Below are 18,200 nucleotides of genomic sequence, written 5' to 3'. Positions count from 1 at the left end.
GCAGCGGGCAAGCAATCCCCCTAAGCTGGTTTCTCAGGCAGGCTTGTATGCGGTCCCCCACTTAATCTCAGGCAGGCTATGCAGAGTCTGGCCACGAAGGTCCCGCTGTAGCCGGGCTCCTTCGGTGGCTGTGCGGCGGAGAAGATGACCGGAGCACAGCCACCGAAGGAGCCCGGCTACGGCGGGACCTTCGTGGCCAGACTCCTTCGGTGGCTGTGCGGCGGAGAAGAACTACTTTGCTGTCTTTATGGTGACTTACATTGGGTCTGGATGGTTCTCCATTGGGAAGTTGGTCCTTCTATTTTAAGATTATGTATACAACCCCTGGCATGTGTGGTATGGAATCCCCACTCCTGCAAAATGTTCATTCATTTGTTTAATTGTGTAGAAAAAAAAATGCAGGGTGTTCAAATACTTTTGTTCCTCACTGTAAACTTGTGCATTTATTGAAGATTTAATGATGGTCATCTCCCTCGTACCTTTACCAGACATGCAACCCCATATCAATGACTGTGGAAATTTGCATTTTTTTCTTCAGGCAGTCCTCTTTATACATTTCATTGGAACGGCACCAAACAAAAGTTCCAGGATCATCACCCTGCCCAATGCACAATACTTCACTCACGGCTTAACATTATGTTAACCTAAGGGGATTTCATCCATTAATTCAAATATTAAACATATATAAAAAAATCTGTGTACTGGTTTGGGCATCATTAGTGCATGAGAAAATGCACGCCAATTAACTGAAAATCAGCAATTGTATGTTAAAGTTTAAGCTAGCAGTTTTGTTAAGGCAGCCTGCTTATTTAAATGGACTGCCAATGCACAAGAACAGACAAAAAAAACTTGACATGCAGCATTACTATGTGTTGTGGTGCTATGCAATGCATGCATGTTGGAGCTGCATTGCCTTAGTGTGCCAATGCATGTAATGTGCGATACCACAACATACCTCAATGGCTAGGCATAAGCGGCCGCTCCAAGCTGCAGCCGTGTGACGTCAGTGTGGCTCCCCCCGATGCGTTTCGTGCGAATGCACGTCTTCAGGAGTACGCCCACTCCAGACTTTGACATGGTGTTCCTTCTGCTCCTGGGTCACCGCCCTGGGGATTAACCTCTGAAGACGTGCATGCGAAAACGCATCGAGAGGAGCCACACTTGCTGACGTCACGCCGCTGCGGCCATTTTGGTACTGTGTTTTTACATGTATTTTACACTCGTTCCACGTGGATTGTAAATAGATTCTGCTGTCCATTTATACCCGACTGCCCTTTGATCTACCTAAACAGAAGAGGATGGATCCCCTTCCATTTTTTTTTTAACGGACCGGATCGTATTGGAGGTAGGTGGGTGTAAAAGGACAGTCCATAGAAGTGAATGGAGGGTCTAATCAGGTCCACCTGAAAAACTGACAGGTACACCCGATTGGACCCTTCAAATGAAAGGGACCCAAGTGAGACTTATGTATCAGCTCTTCCTGAAGCCCCCTATAATACACATATCATCCATTACAGGAGGCTTTAAAGCAATCTCATGCATGTTACACATGTGCTGGACAAAGTCCATAATCCGCAGAATCACATCAATAGAGGCAGGTGAAAGAACACAGAAAGGACACCTGGCCCTGGCCCTCTGATGACATCAGTAGACATCAGTAAAGGACCTGAAGTGTGGCACCAAAAAGGGAAAGTTATAATAGAAAAGCCTGGATTTGTTGGCTATGTGAATATGGTTTTTGAGGACAATTGGTGCAAGTAAAATAAAACAAAAATTGTAAGGGAGAGTTATGTTCCTCTTTAAGGAGACCACTGGAAACAGTAACCTATTGTATTAAATTCCTCCTGAAAAAACCCCCCAAAAAAACAGTGAACTTTCTGTAGGTGTGTATATCTGATGCCTGACTGCTAGTGTTACCAGAGAGAGAGATTTGGTAACGCTAGTATTGTTCTGTTCACTGTTCTAGTTGCTGGAGAAGAAGCTGCATCTGATGTGCGGCAGTGTCAAGATCCCCCTGCTTCATTTATTCTGCAGATATTTGCTTTCTTCACCTCTCTTGCTTCTTAAATATTCCTGTACCAAATCTACAATCATAGGGGGCAGTTCTAACATGTGGATATAAAGCATTGCCTCTACCAAGATGCCAACCTCCATGCAGTGTACAACAATTCAGAAAAGGGGAAAAGGGTTGGCTGCTTACAGCCCACAGGCAATACTGGTGACTAGTGTTATACCACTGCCTGCCTTTTTTTGAGCAGTTTCTATGGTTCAGGTCCTCTTTGATTTTAGGCACTCATAAATTAGGACTGCCTATGGTCTGTGCACATATGCAAACATCACAATGCATCAGTGTTGAATACTGCCATATGTCTAATGTTACAAGTTCTACAAAACTCATACTGTGTGCTACAACAGGAGAAAAGGTAATAATATGACAAGACTTTAGCCAATTGTTAAATAGAAAATTTAATTTTAAACTAAAATAAAACTGAAAAGACCTTTTTACATCAGGGAAAACAAATCTGACACAAAGTAGTTTGCCATTCCAGACAGTCTTCTCCACAGTTAAAACAGGGGGAATACAATTTTCCCTTCCCAGCTGCTGTTGATGCGGTGATTCCCATGCAGTAAAATCTCCATTGTGTGCCATACTGAGGAGTTCTGAGTCCGCAAAAGACTCGTATTTCATTAAAGTCTAGTTCGTAAGTGTTCCTATAAATCACTGCTTAGCCTTCTTCACAATAGTCCCCACAGCAGAAATGACCGTAGTTCTTGATCCACTTGCACTGGTAGTTACTGTGACAACAGAAGGCAGTGTGGCAGTTGTGGTGAGGATTGTTGGCTGGGCAATAGTAGTCATCGGTATAGCGGAGTCCCATTTGCTTTTCCTTTTCTGTGCATCTGACAAATGTGTAATGACAAATGTGTGCATTTGTTAATTTGGAACTATACAATAAACAAAATTCAAATAATCATCAAAGATGGAAATTTCTTAGAAGGGGTTATTATAATTAACCATTAAGAAGATAGAAGCTCCAATACCCCAACAACATCAATAATAGAAATCAAAGCTCTTACTTATAGAGACACAAACATTTGTGGCTACTAACCTGCTGTGGCAGTAGTTGTGGTACTGGTTGTTCCTGTTGATGTGCTGGTAGTTGTTCCCTTCTTTGTACCAGTTACAAACTCAATCTGAAAAAGTCAAACATATCAGGGTTGTCCCCAAGCAATTCTCAGTTGTGGTGATAATTCTCTTTACATAAGTTGAATAAAAAAGCACCAAAAAGCTTTCAAATGCTATAAATATATAGCTAGCCAAGAAAACCCCGGTCCATATTATTATCATTATTATAATAATACAGCATTTATATAGCATCAACAGTTTGCGCAGCATTTTACAATATAAAGGGAGACAGTACACTTACAATACAATAAACCTCAAGTGGGTGAAAAGGGCCCTGCTCGTAAGAGCTTACAATCTAATAGGGTGGGGCAAGTGGTACAACAGGTTATAACATAATATATTATAAACACCAAAAGACCTTACAGCAGTGGTGGTCAATATCCTTGATACAGGGGGTCTTGGTGTGGCCTCTGACATCAAAGAGCCAAACATAATTTTCAGTAAATATAATGCTATAGATGCTGTCAAAGACTTCAGACATGCAACAGGAGAAGGTCAGAGATTATAAGCCTGTCACAAGAAATGGTCAGAGACTGCAGACAACATACAAGAGATAACCAGAGACAGAATGTGCTACAAGAGAACATGCATCAGGAGACTGGAAACACATTACAGCTCGAGATTACAGCTCCAGATCACAGCCCCATTATTAATAAGTGCTTCTACATGTGCTCCCTTCAGCCTCCTTAAAATTACTTGTACCACATTTGATATTCCTCTCAACAAGATCTATTATAAAAGATCAGAGGGAAAAACAACAGAATAAGAGATCGGTGATGGACATATCAGAAAAGTAAGAAGGTGTAAAAAGAAGTGATCCAAGCCAGTCAAAATATATTTTCCTTCTCTGGCTTTAAGAAGCATCAAAATACAGACTGCTTCCTGCAGGGAATCCAAGGGCTGCACAATAGGTGCCAAAGGGCTGCAAGTTGAGCACCAGGCTTTATGGAGGTTGTGATGGTTGTACACAATAAGCTTGGAAAAATAAAATCTTGAAAAGAAGGACTTTCTCATATAGTACAAGTACAGTTGCAATTCATTTTGAAGATTAGTACCAGAAACTAGGTTATATTTGTGCTGCTGTCTACCACAGTTCTAGGACAAAACGTGAGGAGACATAAAAAACAAACCTAACAGAGGTTGTAAACCTTGCGTACTCTATCCAAAACAGGAAAAATTTGGCAGGAGTTGCTTTTCAAGCCATATCGGACACTGCTTATCTTCACTTACCTTTGTTCGCTCCTTTTTTGCTTTCTCAAGCTTATCCATTTCAATCTTTTGCGCTTTTGCTACGAGAGAAACAAGAGAAAAGAGTATGATGTCATCTCAGTTCAAGCAATATGTGAAATTACTGTGAAGAAACAAGACAACAGAGCTTTTGTTTTATTTCAGTTTTATGCAATTTATAATGCCCCATCCAACTGCATATGTCAACTGTGTGTTAGTGACAAGTATTCAAAGTACTTCCAAAGACAAAAAATGTCCATTATCAAACAATCTGACCACTAAAGTAGGGTAGGCTTACAACTTTAGGCTTCATGTACACGAGCAGCTGCTAAACATCAGTTTCCACTTGCCTACCGGGCACTTATACCCCCTTCCTACCCAGGCCAATTTTCAGCTTTCAGCGCTGTCGCACATTGAATGACAATTACGCGGTCATGCAACACTGTACCCATATGACATATTTATCATTTTTTTTTTCACACAAATAGAGCTTTCTTTTGGAGGTATTTGAAAAAAAAAGGTTTTCTTTGTTTCTGTTATAAAATTTTGCAAACAGGTAATTTTTCTCCTTCACTGATGTGCATTGATTAGGCTGCATTGATAGGCAGCACTGATGGGAGGCACTGATATGGGCACTGCAAAAGACTTGAGACTGGGGAGGAAGTTCACCTTCCAAGACAACGACCCTAAATATACAGCCAGAGCTACAATGGAATGGTTTAGATCAAAGCATATTCATGTGTTAGAATGGTCCAGTCAAAGTCCAGACCCAAATCCAATTGAGAATCTGTGCCAAGACTTGAAATTTGCTGTAATTGCAGTGAAAGCTGGTTCTACAAAGTATTTACTCAGGGGGGCTGAACTCCACACTTTTCAGGTATTTATTTGTAAAAATATTTTGAAAACCATTAATCATTTTCCTTCCACTTCACAATTATTTGCCACTTTGTGTTGGTCTATCACATAAAATCCCAATAAAATACATTTACGTTCTTGGTTGTAACATGGAAATGTGGAAAATTGCAAGGGGAATGAATACTTTTTCAAGGCAATGTATATAGGCTTGTGTGATTAGCTGTACAAGTAGCATGGGTGCCTGAAATGTTACTGTATCGCTTTTTGAGTTAATAAGCAATACATTTTGGCTCATAAATCTGCAACCATGCAAGTTTTTTTATGGTTTTTATGGTGATCACTGGGGACCAACCAACTTGTTTACACAGGCAGAAAATTGTATGTTTTGGTGCTTACCACTAATATGACTATATATATATATATATATATATATATACAGTCATGGCCGAAATTGTTGGCACCCTTGATATTTCTCCAGGAAATCATGTATTTCTCACGAAACGTATTGCATTAACACATGTTTTGCTATACACATGTTTATTCCCTTTGTGTGTATTGGGACAAAACAAAAAAAGGGAGGAAAGAAAGCAAATTCGACATAATGTCACACAAACCTCCAAAAATGGGCTGGACAAAAGTATTGGCACCCTTTCACAACTGCGGATAAATAAGAATGTTACAAGCATGTGATGCTCCTGTAAACTCACCTGGGGCAAGTAACAGGTGTGGGCAATATAGAAATCACACCTGAAAGCAGATAAAAAGGAGAGACGTTCACTTAACCTTTGCATTGTGTGTCTGTCTGTGCCACACTAAGCATGGACAACAGAAAGAGGAGACGAGAACTGTCTGAGGACCTGAGAACCAAAATTGTGGCAAAATATCAACAATCTCAAGGTTACAAGTCCATCTCCAGAGAACTAGATTTGCCTTTGTCCACAGTGCGCAACATTATCAAGAAGTTTGCAACCCATGGCACTGTAGCTAATCTCCCTGGTCGTGGACGGATGAGGAAAATTGATGAAAGATTGCAACGCAGAATAGTCCGGATGGTGGATAAGCAGCCCCAAACATGTTCCAAAGACATTCAAGCTGTCCTGCAGGCTCAGGGAGCATCAGTGTCAGCGCGAACTATCCGTCGACATTTAAATGAAATGAAACGCTATGGCAGGAGACCCAGGAGGACCCCACTGCTGACACAGAGACATAAAAAAGCAAGACTACAGTTTGCCAAAATGTACTTGAGTAAGCCAAAAGCCTTCTGGGAAAACGTCTTGTGGACAGATGAGACCAAGATAGAGCTTTTCGGTAAAGCACATCATTCTACTGTTTACCGAAAACGGAATGAGGCCTACAAAGAACAAAACACAGTACCTACGGTAAAATATGGTGGAGGTTCAATGATGTTTTGGGGTTGTTTTGCTGCCTCTGGCACTGGGTGCCTTGACTGTGTGCAAGGCATCATGAAATCTGAGGATTACCAAAGGATTTTGGGTCGCACTGTAGGGCCCAGTGTCAGAAAGCTGGGTTTGCGTCCAAGATCCTGGGTCTTCCAGCAGGACAATGACCCCAAACATACGTCAAAAAGCACTCAGAAATGGATGGCAAAGAAGCGCTGGAGAGTTCTGAAGTGGCCAGCAATGAGCCCAGATCTAAATCCCATTGAACACCTGTGGAGAGATCTTAAAATTGCTGTTGGGAAAAGGTGTCCTTCCAATAAGAGAGACCTGGAGCTGTTTGCAAAGGAAGAGTGGTCCAAAATTCCGGGTGAGAGGTGTCAGAAGCTTATTGATGGTTATAGGAAGCGACTGATTTCAGTTATGTTTTCCAAAGGGTGTGCAACCAAATATTAAGTTAAGGGTGCCAATACTTTTGTCCAGCCCATTTTTGGGGTTTTGTGTGACATTATGTCATATTTGCTTTTCTGCCTCTGTTTTATATTTGTTCCAATACATACAAAGGGAATAAACATGTGTATAGCAAAACATGTGTTAATGCAATACCTTTTTTGTGTGAAATACTTGATTTTCAGGAAAAATATCAAGGGTGCCAACAATTTCGGCCATGACTGTATATATATATATATATATAGATACACATACATACATACATACATATATACACACACACATTGTTTTTTTTGTATATTTATATATTATTATACACAACACAGTTAAAATCGATGTCATCATTACCAACAAAGGAAAGACATACCAAGAGCCTCATAATAGGAATCTTCTGCCCATCCATGTGGATCAAACATATCCTGCAAACAATGAACATTTAACTCAGAATGGAAAAACAACCAATATCATGAATGTACTACTAAATATTAAAACCGTATGCAGTCACCTCTAATGAAAAGCACAGTAATGAATAATAATAATTAATTATTTTTTTAACAAGTAGAAACATTTTAATAAACATTCCTTAAACATCACTATATACTTCATAAACTCATTCAGCAAAGAACAAAGAGGACTGGTGCCCAAATCAAACAAACATATCTGCTTTCATATGCTATACTGCACTAGAGATACAATTATCTAGAATCCGATTGCTGTTGCTAAAAGCAATTATTTTCTTCCCTGTAGCTTAAAACTATCTGTGATTATTTGTTTCTTTAAAAACAGATTAACTATCTACATAAACTTTCCTCTGCAATGATAGCAGGGTAGGCAAAAGCTACACTTACCTTAGGATAATTGGTTCCAAGTTCATCAATAGAACAGAATTGAATGAGCTTTTCATAAATACTGGGGAAGAAGAAAGAAGTTTGTTAAAGCAAAGACAACTGCACATACCGGCCCAGAAAAAATTCATATTATCCTGCATACTTGGCTTCATGGAATAGTCTATCCAAGTGGTATTTTCAATATACTGTAGGTGAAGTCTAGAGGGACCAATTAGCTCCTGGTTATGCTCTGGATACTTCAAAAGGGAAACCACTGCTCTTTTGTTGGTCCCGGACATTTTTTTTTAACATTAAAATAACTATATAGTTATGAACAACAGGGAAAATCAAAACATGGTACATCGATTTCACATGTTGCACAAAAGAAAATTACATATTTTGTACAAGGGAACCTTTCCATGGGTCATATGAGAATAGCGGACCCATCATAATACAAATATCATTAAAAGGTGCACAAATATGTTATGCCTGAGGGTAAAGTAAGGTAAGGTAAGGTTCAGTGGGTGGGGGGGGGGGGTTTAATGGGGCAAACCTGGCCACAAATATCCCCATTGCATTAGGTTGCGTAAGTGGTAGGCGAAGCAAGCCACCTATCCCATATTTTGTTGTACTTTGTGGGGCATCCTCTGTGTGTTTCTTATATGGAAGATTTGAGTTAACTTCAATCAACCATGCCTGAAGTGTAGGGACGGTTGTCTGTATCCAGTGGCGTGCAACTAGTTTCCGGCAACTAAATAGGGATTCACGTAATAGGGTACCAAGGAACTTGGTCCTGGCCCTTTTTACAATGTCTTTAAATTTTGAAGCAGAATCTCTACGGACAGTAGAGGTTAGTACCGACTTGGACAGAGGATCATAGGACAGAACTGACAGAAATCAATACCTTTTTTTACCAGCCTAAGTCTAGAAACCAGCTGGGGGCTACGAACGTAGTCAGATAGAATAAAACAAATACTAACAGGTTCACTTTTTTAAGTATATCTGTACGACCACATCAAGAAATGCATTTCTCTGGGAAGAAAAGAGGTGTGCACAGAAAATTCATAGAGGCTGTCATTTTTAAAAACAGGACCAAGAAAATAATGGTTGGGGACTAGATTTAGCAATGACAGCACATTTCTGATGATTATGGCCATTTCCTAATCTCACCTGGGGTTTCGGAACTCTTTCTTCTTCTGTATAATCTGATTCATATCTGTCCCTTCTTTCAGCTTTCTTTCATACAGTTTGTGAATTTTCTCCTAAGAAGAAATCGATTATTTAATAAGGATAACAACATTGTTATGCAACTATTTTTTTCCCAAGATACATGAAGTTCTAAATAAACTTGACCCTTCTAATGCAAGCATGGCATTAGAGCAGTATGTAGAAGAGAAGGTTGAATATGGTGCACAGACTCTTTTGGATCGGTGCTTTTGTGTGTCCATCATTTTGACAGATATGACAAAACGTTCAAGTTGACATCATCAGATCTCAGACACACACATGAGAATGTCTGTAATAAGAGATGCTCCTGTAAAATGATATTCCATGATTTAAGATCCTATGGTTGGCAAAACTGCACAGACATGGACTTGGAGAGATCTCCAAAATGCTTCAAGTGAGCCTTATCTTCATTTTAATCTTTTGAAGGTAAACAGGCTAAAACCACAATTGCAATCCTATAACAAGGGGGAATTCACCAGTGACAAGATCGCTGGAAAATGCAGGGAGAACACTCCCCTGTGCTCCCTTGCAAACATTTAGCAGTTAAGGGTCTCTTCCCCACTGCTGAAAAGGCTTCAAAATGCAAGTTGCCAGCAAGGGAGAGACGTGTGCAAGAAGTGAAGTGCTTCACTGCCCGCATGTGTCCTCCAAAGCGATCCTGCCATTGGGGGTTCTCACCTCATTATCTGAAACTTGCCTAAGAGCAGATATCGTTAGATACCCACTATTACTGTTATTAACATCGCCAAAATACGCACGTTCCTAACCCCAGAAACCACTAAACAGCTCATCCACTCCCTCATCATATCACGACTCGACTACTGCAACTCCCTCCTCACTGGCCTGCCTTGCCGCTGGCTATCCCCGCTTCAGTCGATCCAGAATATGGCTGCCAGACTCATTTACCTTTCCAACAGCTCCATTTCCGCCACCCCCCTCTGCCAATCCCTCCACTGGCTTCCGATTGCGCAACGGATCAAATTCAAAATCCTAACACTGATGTACAAAGCCGTCCACCACACTGCCCCGAACTACATCACTGACCTAATATCCAAGTACCACCCAGCACGCACACTCCGCTCCTCACAAGACCTCCTTCTCTCTAGTTCCCTGGTCTCCTCCTCCCATGCCCGCCTCCAGGACTTCTCCAGGGTGTCACCCATCCTCTGGAACTTCCTGCCCCAACCCATCAGATTATCACCTACTCTCCTCTGCTTTAGGCGCACCCTGAAAACCCATCTCTTCAGGGAAGCCTACCCCACCCCCTGCTAACTTGCCGACCTCCTCCACTCTTCCTACCACTCCATCCCCCACAGCTATCTCCTCCTGTGCCCCCATCCCCTCCCTCCTAGATTGTAAGCTCGAAAGAGCAGGGCCCTCGAACCCCTCATGTTTTGCATTGTATTGTTATTGTTCTGTCACATGTTCTGTCCCCCTTTGTAATGTACAGCGCTGAGCGAACCATTGGCGCTTTATAAATACTGTATAATAATAATAATTAGTAAAAAAAAAGCCTCATCTGTGCCCTAATCCGATTTACGGTAGTTTCATTTTACAACTGTGAGCTGACTTTCCATGCCAGGATAGCCAAGTTTCTCCAAATGTCATGGCCATTTCCAGTCATAACGCCTTTACTGGCCACTGAGGCAGCATCATTTGACTGTGGAATAACACTTTGACAAGACCTAGCAATAAAGCCAAACTGCTGTAACTAAGTGAAACTAAGCCAGAGAGGAGCACAGAGTAGTTTTTCTTGGTATTAAAGTGAACATTGGACATCATGTGTTTTCTGCTCCTAGATAGGATGTTTATGTTAAAACCTTAAAAGGCAGCACTCTTCACTTTAAGCTGGCTACATGGCAAGAAAAAAAGCTATAGAGAACTTTAGCATATCTGCATCAGAATTTGGGATGCAAAAAAAATCAAAGAACCTTGGGAGGTTTGACGTGTTACAAAATGTCATTTAACTTGGGATGTGGGGGGTGGGGGTGACTTGCCTGAACATGTGGAATTTGGATGAAGACTGGGGTCTTCTGAAGGTTAGAAACATTGCATAACAATCAGATCACCTTGTGTATGAGCATCCTAAGCCGATCAGAAGATTACCCTTATAATTAACAGCTATGGAATTTACAGGCTCATGAGTAAGGGAGCTGGGTGGTGAATAGCACGTAGAGGACCCACCACCTACACAATTCTACAGTGCTGTCAGAAGTTACCTAAATAAACCCAGACAATGTCTAAACACACAGAGAGATCAGTAACTGTGTTTCTACATTCAGACATTTGTAATGCGATTCCAGGTATGGACGATGGTGTAAAAAGAAGAAAGGGTTCTCTATACACAGGATTCTCCATATCTTGAATAACCAAGTGTGCCCGTAGGCAACACAATTCCCCTTCTACCATCAATCTTCTTGGTTTCCACCTCTGACAACTGACATGCAGCCATCTTATAGATTACATGGAACAAAAAAAACTACAGATGACCCAAATGCTAAAGGTAATGAAACAAATATGGCTTTATAACCAAATTATGGCTGGTGTGACGGTCTTTAAAAAAGGGTACCCTTTATATTGAAGGACTGCCATGACAAACATTAAAGGATAAGTTCACCTCTGGGAACCGTTTAACATGTTCCCAATGCTGCAGCTGCTGCCTGATCCCTCAAATTGTTTTTTTTTTTTCCCTTCACTTCCGGTCCCTTAGCAAAACAGGAAGTGGAGGTAACCCACTATCCCCCTCACCCCCACAAAAATTAGGGAATCCTGGTCTGTCGCTCCTGATTCCCCATGCACCCTGCAGATATACAGACAGTTCTGCAGGAGACTTGCATGGCATCAGCGATCTGCTGGTTGCTGGTGCAATACTTTACAGGCTCCTGCAACAAAAAATAATAAATGCACATTTTTTACCTGCAAAAAAAAAAAAGTGCATTCATTATTTTTTGTCAAAAGGTGAACTTATCCTATAAGGCTGCCATTGCTGTCCCTTTCTTCTGAAAATGTTAGCTATAAACCGAAAACTTGTGCCAAAGAAATACAAATAAATCAAAATAAATGCTGCTGTTCAAAAAAAAAAAAAAAAATGACTAAACATCAAGTCCAAAAAAGCAAAGTCCCAAATTAAAGTCCAGTGTCCCAAAAGTTTGTGACAAAAAATAACTATAACACAAACTTCATAAATTTTCCAGCGTGCTAACACCATCAGTGATAAATCATTTGCTCCACACTCACCAAATACCATAAGATGATATAGCATCCCACGAAGACGTGCATGTGCATGAAACGCTTCAGTGACGGCACGCCGCCGTTTCCAGGCCTAATGGCCATCTTAGTAAGCGGATGTGCCCACATGGAGCGAGAGTTTAGGGGAAATTAAGGAGGAATCATTAACGGCAGCTTGGGAGGCTTTTTTGTCCAAACAAGCTAGTCACAAATTTATCAAATCACTCTTATCCATCCATCCATGAGTGAGAGCTTGGAGGAAGTGAAGGAGGGATCACTATCGGTTGTTTGGGAGGCACATGAATCCATGGAAGTTGGTTTTGAAGCCACCTAATGTGAGTGCAAGGAAGGTCTTAAGAAAATTTTCTTTGACCCTCATACAGTATTATACTATTGGCATTTTTCTTTTATATCGCCCTATGTGGAATCACCCTGGAAAGAGATTCAGTAAGGAATCGTTAAAAGGGAGAAATAACATCTGAGAAAACTACACTCCACCTCTAAGCCTCTTTTTGTTTCTCAAAGCTATATCAGCTTAAGAATCCACGCTATTTGGTGAGTGTGGAGCAAATGATTTATCACCGATGGTGTGAGCACGCTGGAAAATTTATGAAGTTTGTGTTATAGTTATTTTTTGTCACAAACTTTTGGGACACTGGACTTTAATTTGGGACTTTGCGTTTTTGGACTTATTCTAATTTTCTTACATCATTTTATTTGCGCTGTGTCACTATGTGAAAATGTTAGCTGCCTGGCGTCCATACTGTTCAGTACTCCGAGTCACTGGTCTGGCACACGCATTTCCTTAAAGCAGAACTTCACTCTCTTAATCAACACTGACTATTTGTGCTGGGGGTTTGGGAGTTGATTTTCTCTCATTTCCTGTTTTGCTATGGGACAGGAAGTGAACTGAAAGCTCCACAATGGGACACAAGGCAAACAAACAAACAAAAAAACAAAACAAAACTAAACGACAGGGTTTATAACTCTCCATTACGCTATTCAAAATTAAAAAAAGGTTTTGCCTTTAGTTAAACTTTAACTTGGTATCGGCTCTTTCCACACCCCTACTGACTGGGAAAGGGAGAAGCAGCACAAGGAGCGAGTTCATTTTGCTGCAGTGCTCATATGCTAACAAGATACATGCTGATAGAAGGAGAGGGTAGAGCAGGGATGTTCAATTTGTATAGCCCGATGCCCAGGACATGTAGTTCTGGGCACTGGGTAGGTCGATTTTTTAAACCTGTAGCCCTGCCGGGCAAACAGCAGGGGTCATCTGTCAGGTGGAAGCATTCAGGTGGCAGCGGTAATTGCTTCCACACAGCCCACAGTACCAGCTGCCTCTACCACCCCACGTACCTCTGTCTTGCCCGCTATGTCTCCTGGGATCCACTTGCCCAACTGCGGGGCCGGGACCAGTTGTGCCAGCATGTAGAGGGGGTGGAGGAGAGCGGACACGTCTACTCCCCTCCTCTTCTTGTCTTGACCTGGAAGTGACACTATGATGTCACTTTGGAGTCCCCATTAACAGATTTCCCAGCCATCAAAGCCAGGAAATAATGTAATGCACTGCAATATGCACTGCATTACATCCATTGGAGTACAGGGGAGACATGCAGGGTCTTTTTAAAAACTAAACTTTTTTTTAATTGTAAAAAAATTAAAGTTACACCCAAGCACAACAAAAATTTGAGCCCCCCCGCACATATACACACGTGCAAACGTAAAAGCACACGCCAGGACAACTACTCATGAAAAAGTCGATTGCGAAACGCATGTTATGTATTGCCATGCACGCCAGAGTGACAGCAATAATTTTAGCACCAGACCCCCTCTGTAACAATAAACTGATGACCTAAAGTTTGTCGCCATTTCATGAGCGCACTCAAATTTAAGGTTTGACATGTTGGATACTGTATCTATTTACTCGATGCAACCAGATCTTTATTTAAAAAAAATAAATAGGTAATTTACTGCTTTTTTGTGCCTAAAATTAAGTGTATTTTTTTTACTGAAATTTTGCGTTTCCTAAACATTTGTGGTAATATAAAATAACATAAATTGGAACTACCACTATTTTATTCTCTAGGGTCTATGCTTTCAGAAAATATATGTTTGGGGGTTTTATGTAATCTTCAGGCCTAAAATGATTTTTTTAACCGTGTGCAACAAAAAAAAAAATTGCAAAAAGCGCTCTGGCAGTGAAAGGGATAAAGGATAAGCCCCACACCCCCCTTTCTTGCCAAGCAACCAATTGGTGCTCATTACACTGCAAGGTCTCTCCTCTCCCTGTGTGCGGTGCTGGAGACAGGCAGGGAAGGGAGGAGGAGATAAACAATGCAATGTTAAAAATATTGAACGTTTAAGACGCCATAAAGCCCCCCCCCCCCTGTTTTTTTAAAGCATTTATATATGGTTTTGGTTAAAATTTATTTATTTTTATCATCTGGACAAGTAGATTGTCCTGAGGGACAAGTAGAGGGAAGACCTCATTGATCTACTGCTTCTCCTTCCAATCACAAACAGCGGGGACAAAAACTGGATGTATTACATAACTACAATATTGAAAAGTCAGGACTTCAGGGTGGCTGCCCTGTGTAATGGGGCTGTGCAAATCTCACAGAAGTACAGATCTTTTGACTGGAAACCAGTTCTTATATATGTATTGCTTTTTCACATTTAGCTATTTGCCTTTAGTTCAGCTTTAAGCTGAAAAGAGAGTAGACACGTATCATCATTGTATGTATTATACACAAATATAGTGTTCACATCTATATGGCTGTATACAGTACATAGCAATCAGCCAGAATTCAGCCACAGAATATAATTTGGATGTGCGATATTTAGGGCAGGCTTCAGCATGCACAACTCTTAGGGCTAAGACAGATGGGCTGTCTCTGTCCTCGGTGGCCTCTCACACCTACATACTGCATTCCTCACAGACACACGTGGCCACTCAAGACTTCAAATGTGGTATCCACAACACAGAGGAGATAAATAGTCAATATGTACATCTATATAAGCCGTGGGGTTACACTGTGTAGGACATCTTTGTACTGGACACCAATTTACAGGTTGATAGGTGTGTCCTTGCAGTTTACCTGCAGGTGATTTGAACATCGGCCTGGAGGTTCAGGAGGGATTTTGATGTCATCTGGAGACATGTTCCGAACTCTTTCTGAGAAGGAGGCTAAAGAGAAAGAGAACAAATGTGAGGTAGGGGAGACAGCATTGCAGATCATTACTACAGCACAGGCATTTGCCTATTGGAAGCAGGTTATGAGAGAGTTAACAGATGCAGGACAACAAACATGACATTTCAGTGCTGCCAAATCGCCGGATTAATTCTACTGTTTTGATGTGGAGGGAAGAGGGGGAGTAGACATGCCACTGCTTATTCTTACTGCCTCTGGCTCCTCTGATGGCTTTTGCACCCTCCACCCCCCTTTTCAATGCATGAAAACAATCACCCTCTGTGTGGCCCGTAACACCACTGAATGCTACAAATTAGATGCTCCCATGTTACACATTGTACACTGATTTCTGGTATTACCAGAATAAATCAGTCTATCTGATCCGTATTTTTTAAGACAAGGATCTATGGGCAAGACAGTAATCCAGGGAATTACATTGATTTAACCACTTCAACTGTGCAAATGAAAGGTGGATTCTGATTAGTTCCTGTGGGATCGAAATCCAGCAAGCTCAGCAGGGAGCAGACAAAATTCTATTCATATATGAGAAGGCTGGTTATACCCAAGTAGATCTATCAATCGACTTGAGTACAACTAGCCTGTTGGAAAATTCTCTCAATCAGCACTGCCAGCAATAGCAGGAGGTGCTGATCCATGTATTCTGACAGGGAGCAGGTCTCCTGTTGTCAGAATACAATGGCTCAGCGGGTGGGATTCCCCCATCCACAATGAATGTGTGGATGGGGGAATCAAGTAATTTTTTTTTGTTCAGCCCACTGTTTTGAGTGAAAAAAAAAATTACTCACATATGGCCAGCTTAAGGGTCAGCTTCTGACAAAGTGAAAAGTAATTTTACCCCTTTCAATTATATCATAAATCGGATTGCCATGCTCTGCGATGCAAAATAAAACTTGGATGTTTTAATAAAGAAAGAATATTATTTTGCATCTTTGTGTGTGGTTACTGCTGCTGGTACAACTAATCGTGTCGGTAGAGATGAGCGGAGCCAGTACCTGAGATGGAACCTCATCTTGCTTGGAGCTGCATGTGAAATATTTCTTTCAACCCCTTTACTACTAATCTATTTTCCTATCTAGGAGGTCTAGAGTTCCTAGTGGAGATCATGTCGATGTACCAGTGCTGTAATGTTCATTATACATTCAGTCCTGTACACTTTAAGAAGGAGAATTCCCATCTGCAAACAATAGAGCAGTGTCTAACTAGAGGACAAGAAAGTGTAAGCAGCTGAAAAAAAGTCATTGATTCTTGGGCATATAAAAGGACATAGGGCACATAGCAAGGCCGGCTTGCTTAGAGATCGCTACAAGGCCTGAACAAAGGCTCATGCACATCCCAAAAAGTCAGGCATTAAGTCTTGGAAAAACTACAGAATTGACTGAGTATCTGAGCAGGAAGCTGCAGCAAGGCATACAGCACACTGAGAGCAAACAAAAGTGCATGGCACATGTCAAGGGATCTCACGGGTTGGCTTTAGAAAATGCCTTGAACCATTGAAGGAGAGACGAGTACTGCAGACTTTAGTTCCACTTTAACCACTAGCCTACAGGGCACTTATACCCCCTTCCTGCCCAGGCCAATTTCCAGCTTTCAGCGCTGTCACACTTTGAATGACAATTGCGCGCTCATGCAACACTGTACCCATATGAAATTTTTATCATTTTTTTGAGAAAGAGCTTTCTTTTGGTGGTATTTAATCACCTCTGGGATTTTTATTTTTTCTTAAACAAACCAAAAACCACTGAAAATTTTGAAAAAAAACCCTGTTTTTTTTCTTAGTTTTTGTTATACAGTTTTGTAAATAAGTGATGTTTCTCCTTCACTGATGTGCGCTAATGAGGCTGCAGTGATGGGCACTGATAGGCTGCACTGATGGACACTGATAGGTGGCACTGATGGGCACAGATGAGGAGGCACTGGTAGGTTGCACTGATGGGCATTGACAGGCATCACTGATGGGCACTGAAAGGCAGCACGGATACATGACACTGATATATGGCACTGTTAGGCGGCACTGACTGGCACTGATGCGCACTGATAGGCGACACTAACTGGCACTGATAGGCATTGATAGGTGGCACTGACTGGCACTGATGGATGACATTGAAAGGCAGCTCAGATGGGCACTGATATGTGGCATTGATGTGCATTGGTATGCACTGATATGTGGCATTGATGGGCACTAGCATGTGGCACTGATGGGCACTAACAGGTGGCACTTCTGGGGCCACACTGATTATCAGTGCCCTGATGATCAGTGTACATGTCCCCTCCACGGAAAGCCAATTACCGGCTCTCCTCTCCTCTCGAGCTGTAAGCGTGACAGCTCGAGAGGAGAGAAATGCCGATAACCGGCATTTCCGTGTTTACATGTGATCAGCTGTGATTGGACACAGCTGATCACATGATCGAGCCGACATCTTCGGCTCTTTCCGTGATCGGCTGTGTCCAAGGGACACAGCGCACCGGCGATCGCCGCGCTGCACGCTCCCTGAGCAGTGAGAATGGTAGGAAGTCATGTGACGTCCTATCAGAACGAGAGAACGAGGCGGTGGTTAAGGAAGAGTTAAAGTGGTTCCAAAGGCTCAAG

At 41.6% G+C, this 18,200-nt stretch overlaps 1 protein-coding gene across 2 annotated transcripts in view; it reads right to left on the bottom strand.

Annotated features, from left to right (window-relative positions):
• Nucleotides 1-2,447: 2,447 nt before the first annotated feature.
• The window catches only part of SAP30BP (SAP30 binding protein), an 87,266-nt gene continuing 71,513 nt past the window's right edge, over nt 2,448-18,200 (bottom strand). For both annotated transcript variants that reach the window (XM_089654891.1, XM_089654892.1), the window contains 7 exons: nt 15,500-15,588; nt 9,114-9,205; nt 7,965-8,025; nt 7,484-7,535; nt 4,418-4,476; nt 3,111-3,195; nt 2,448-2,901 (listed from right to left, as the gene is read on the bottom strand). In XM_089654891.1, the coding sequence (XP_089511017.1) occupies nt 2,720-2,901; nt 3,111-3,195; nt 4,418-4,476; nt 7,484-7,535; nt 7,965-8,025; nt 9,114-9,205; nt 15,500-15,588 (620 nt within the window). In that variant the 3' untranslated portion in view covers nt 2,448-2,719. The remainder of the gene's footprint in view (nt 2,902-3,110; nt 3,196-4,417; nt 4,477-7,483; nt 7,536-7,964; nt 8,026-9,113; nt 9,206-15,499; nt 15,589-18,200) is intronic.

This window comes from Staurois parvus, unplaced genomic scaffold, assembly GCF_062004578.1.
Source record: "Staurois parvus isolate SC_StPar_1 unplaced genomic scaffold, SC_StPar_1.0 ptg000813l, whole genome shotgun sequence".
NCBI lineage: Eukaryota > Metazoa > Chordata > Amphibia > Anura > Ranidae > Staurois > Staurois parvus.
This window is presented reverse-complemented; position numbering and strand designations above follow the sequence as displayed.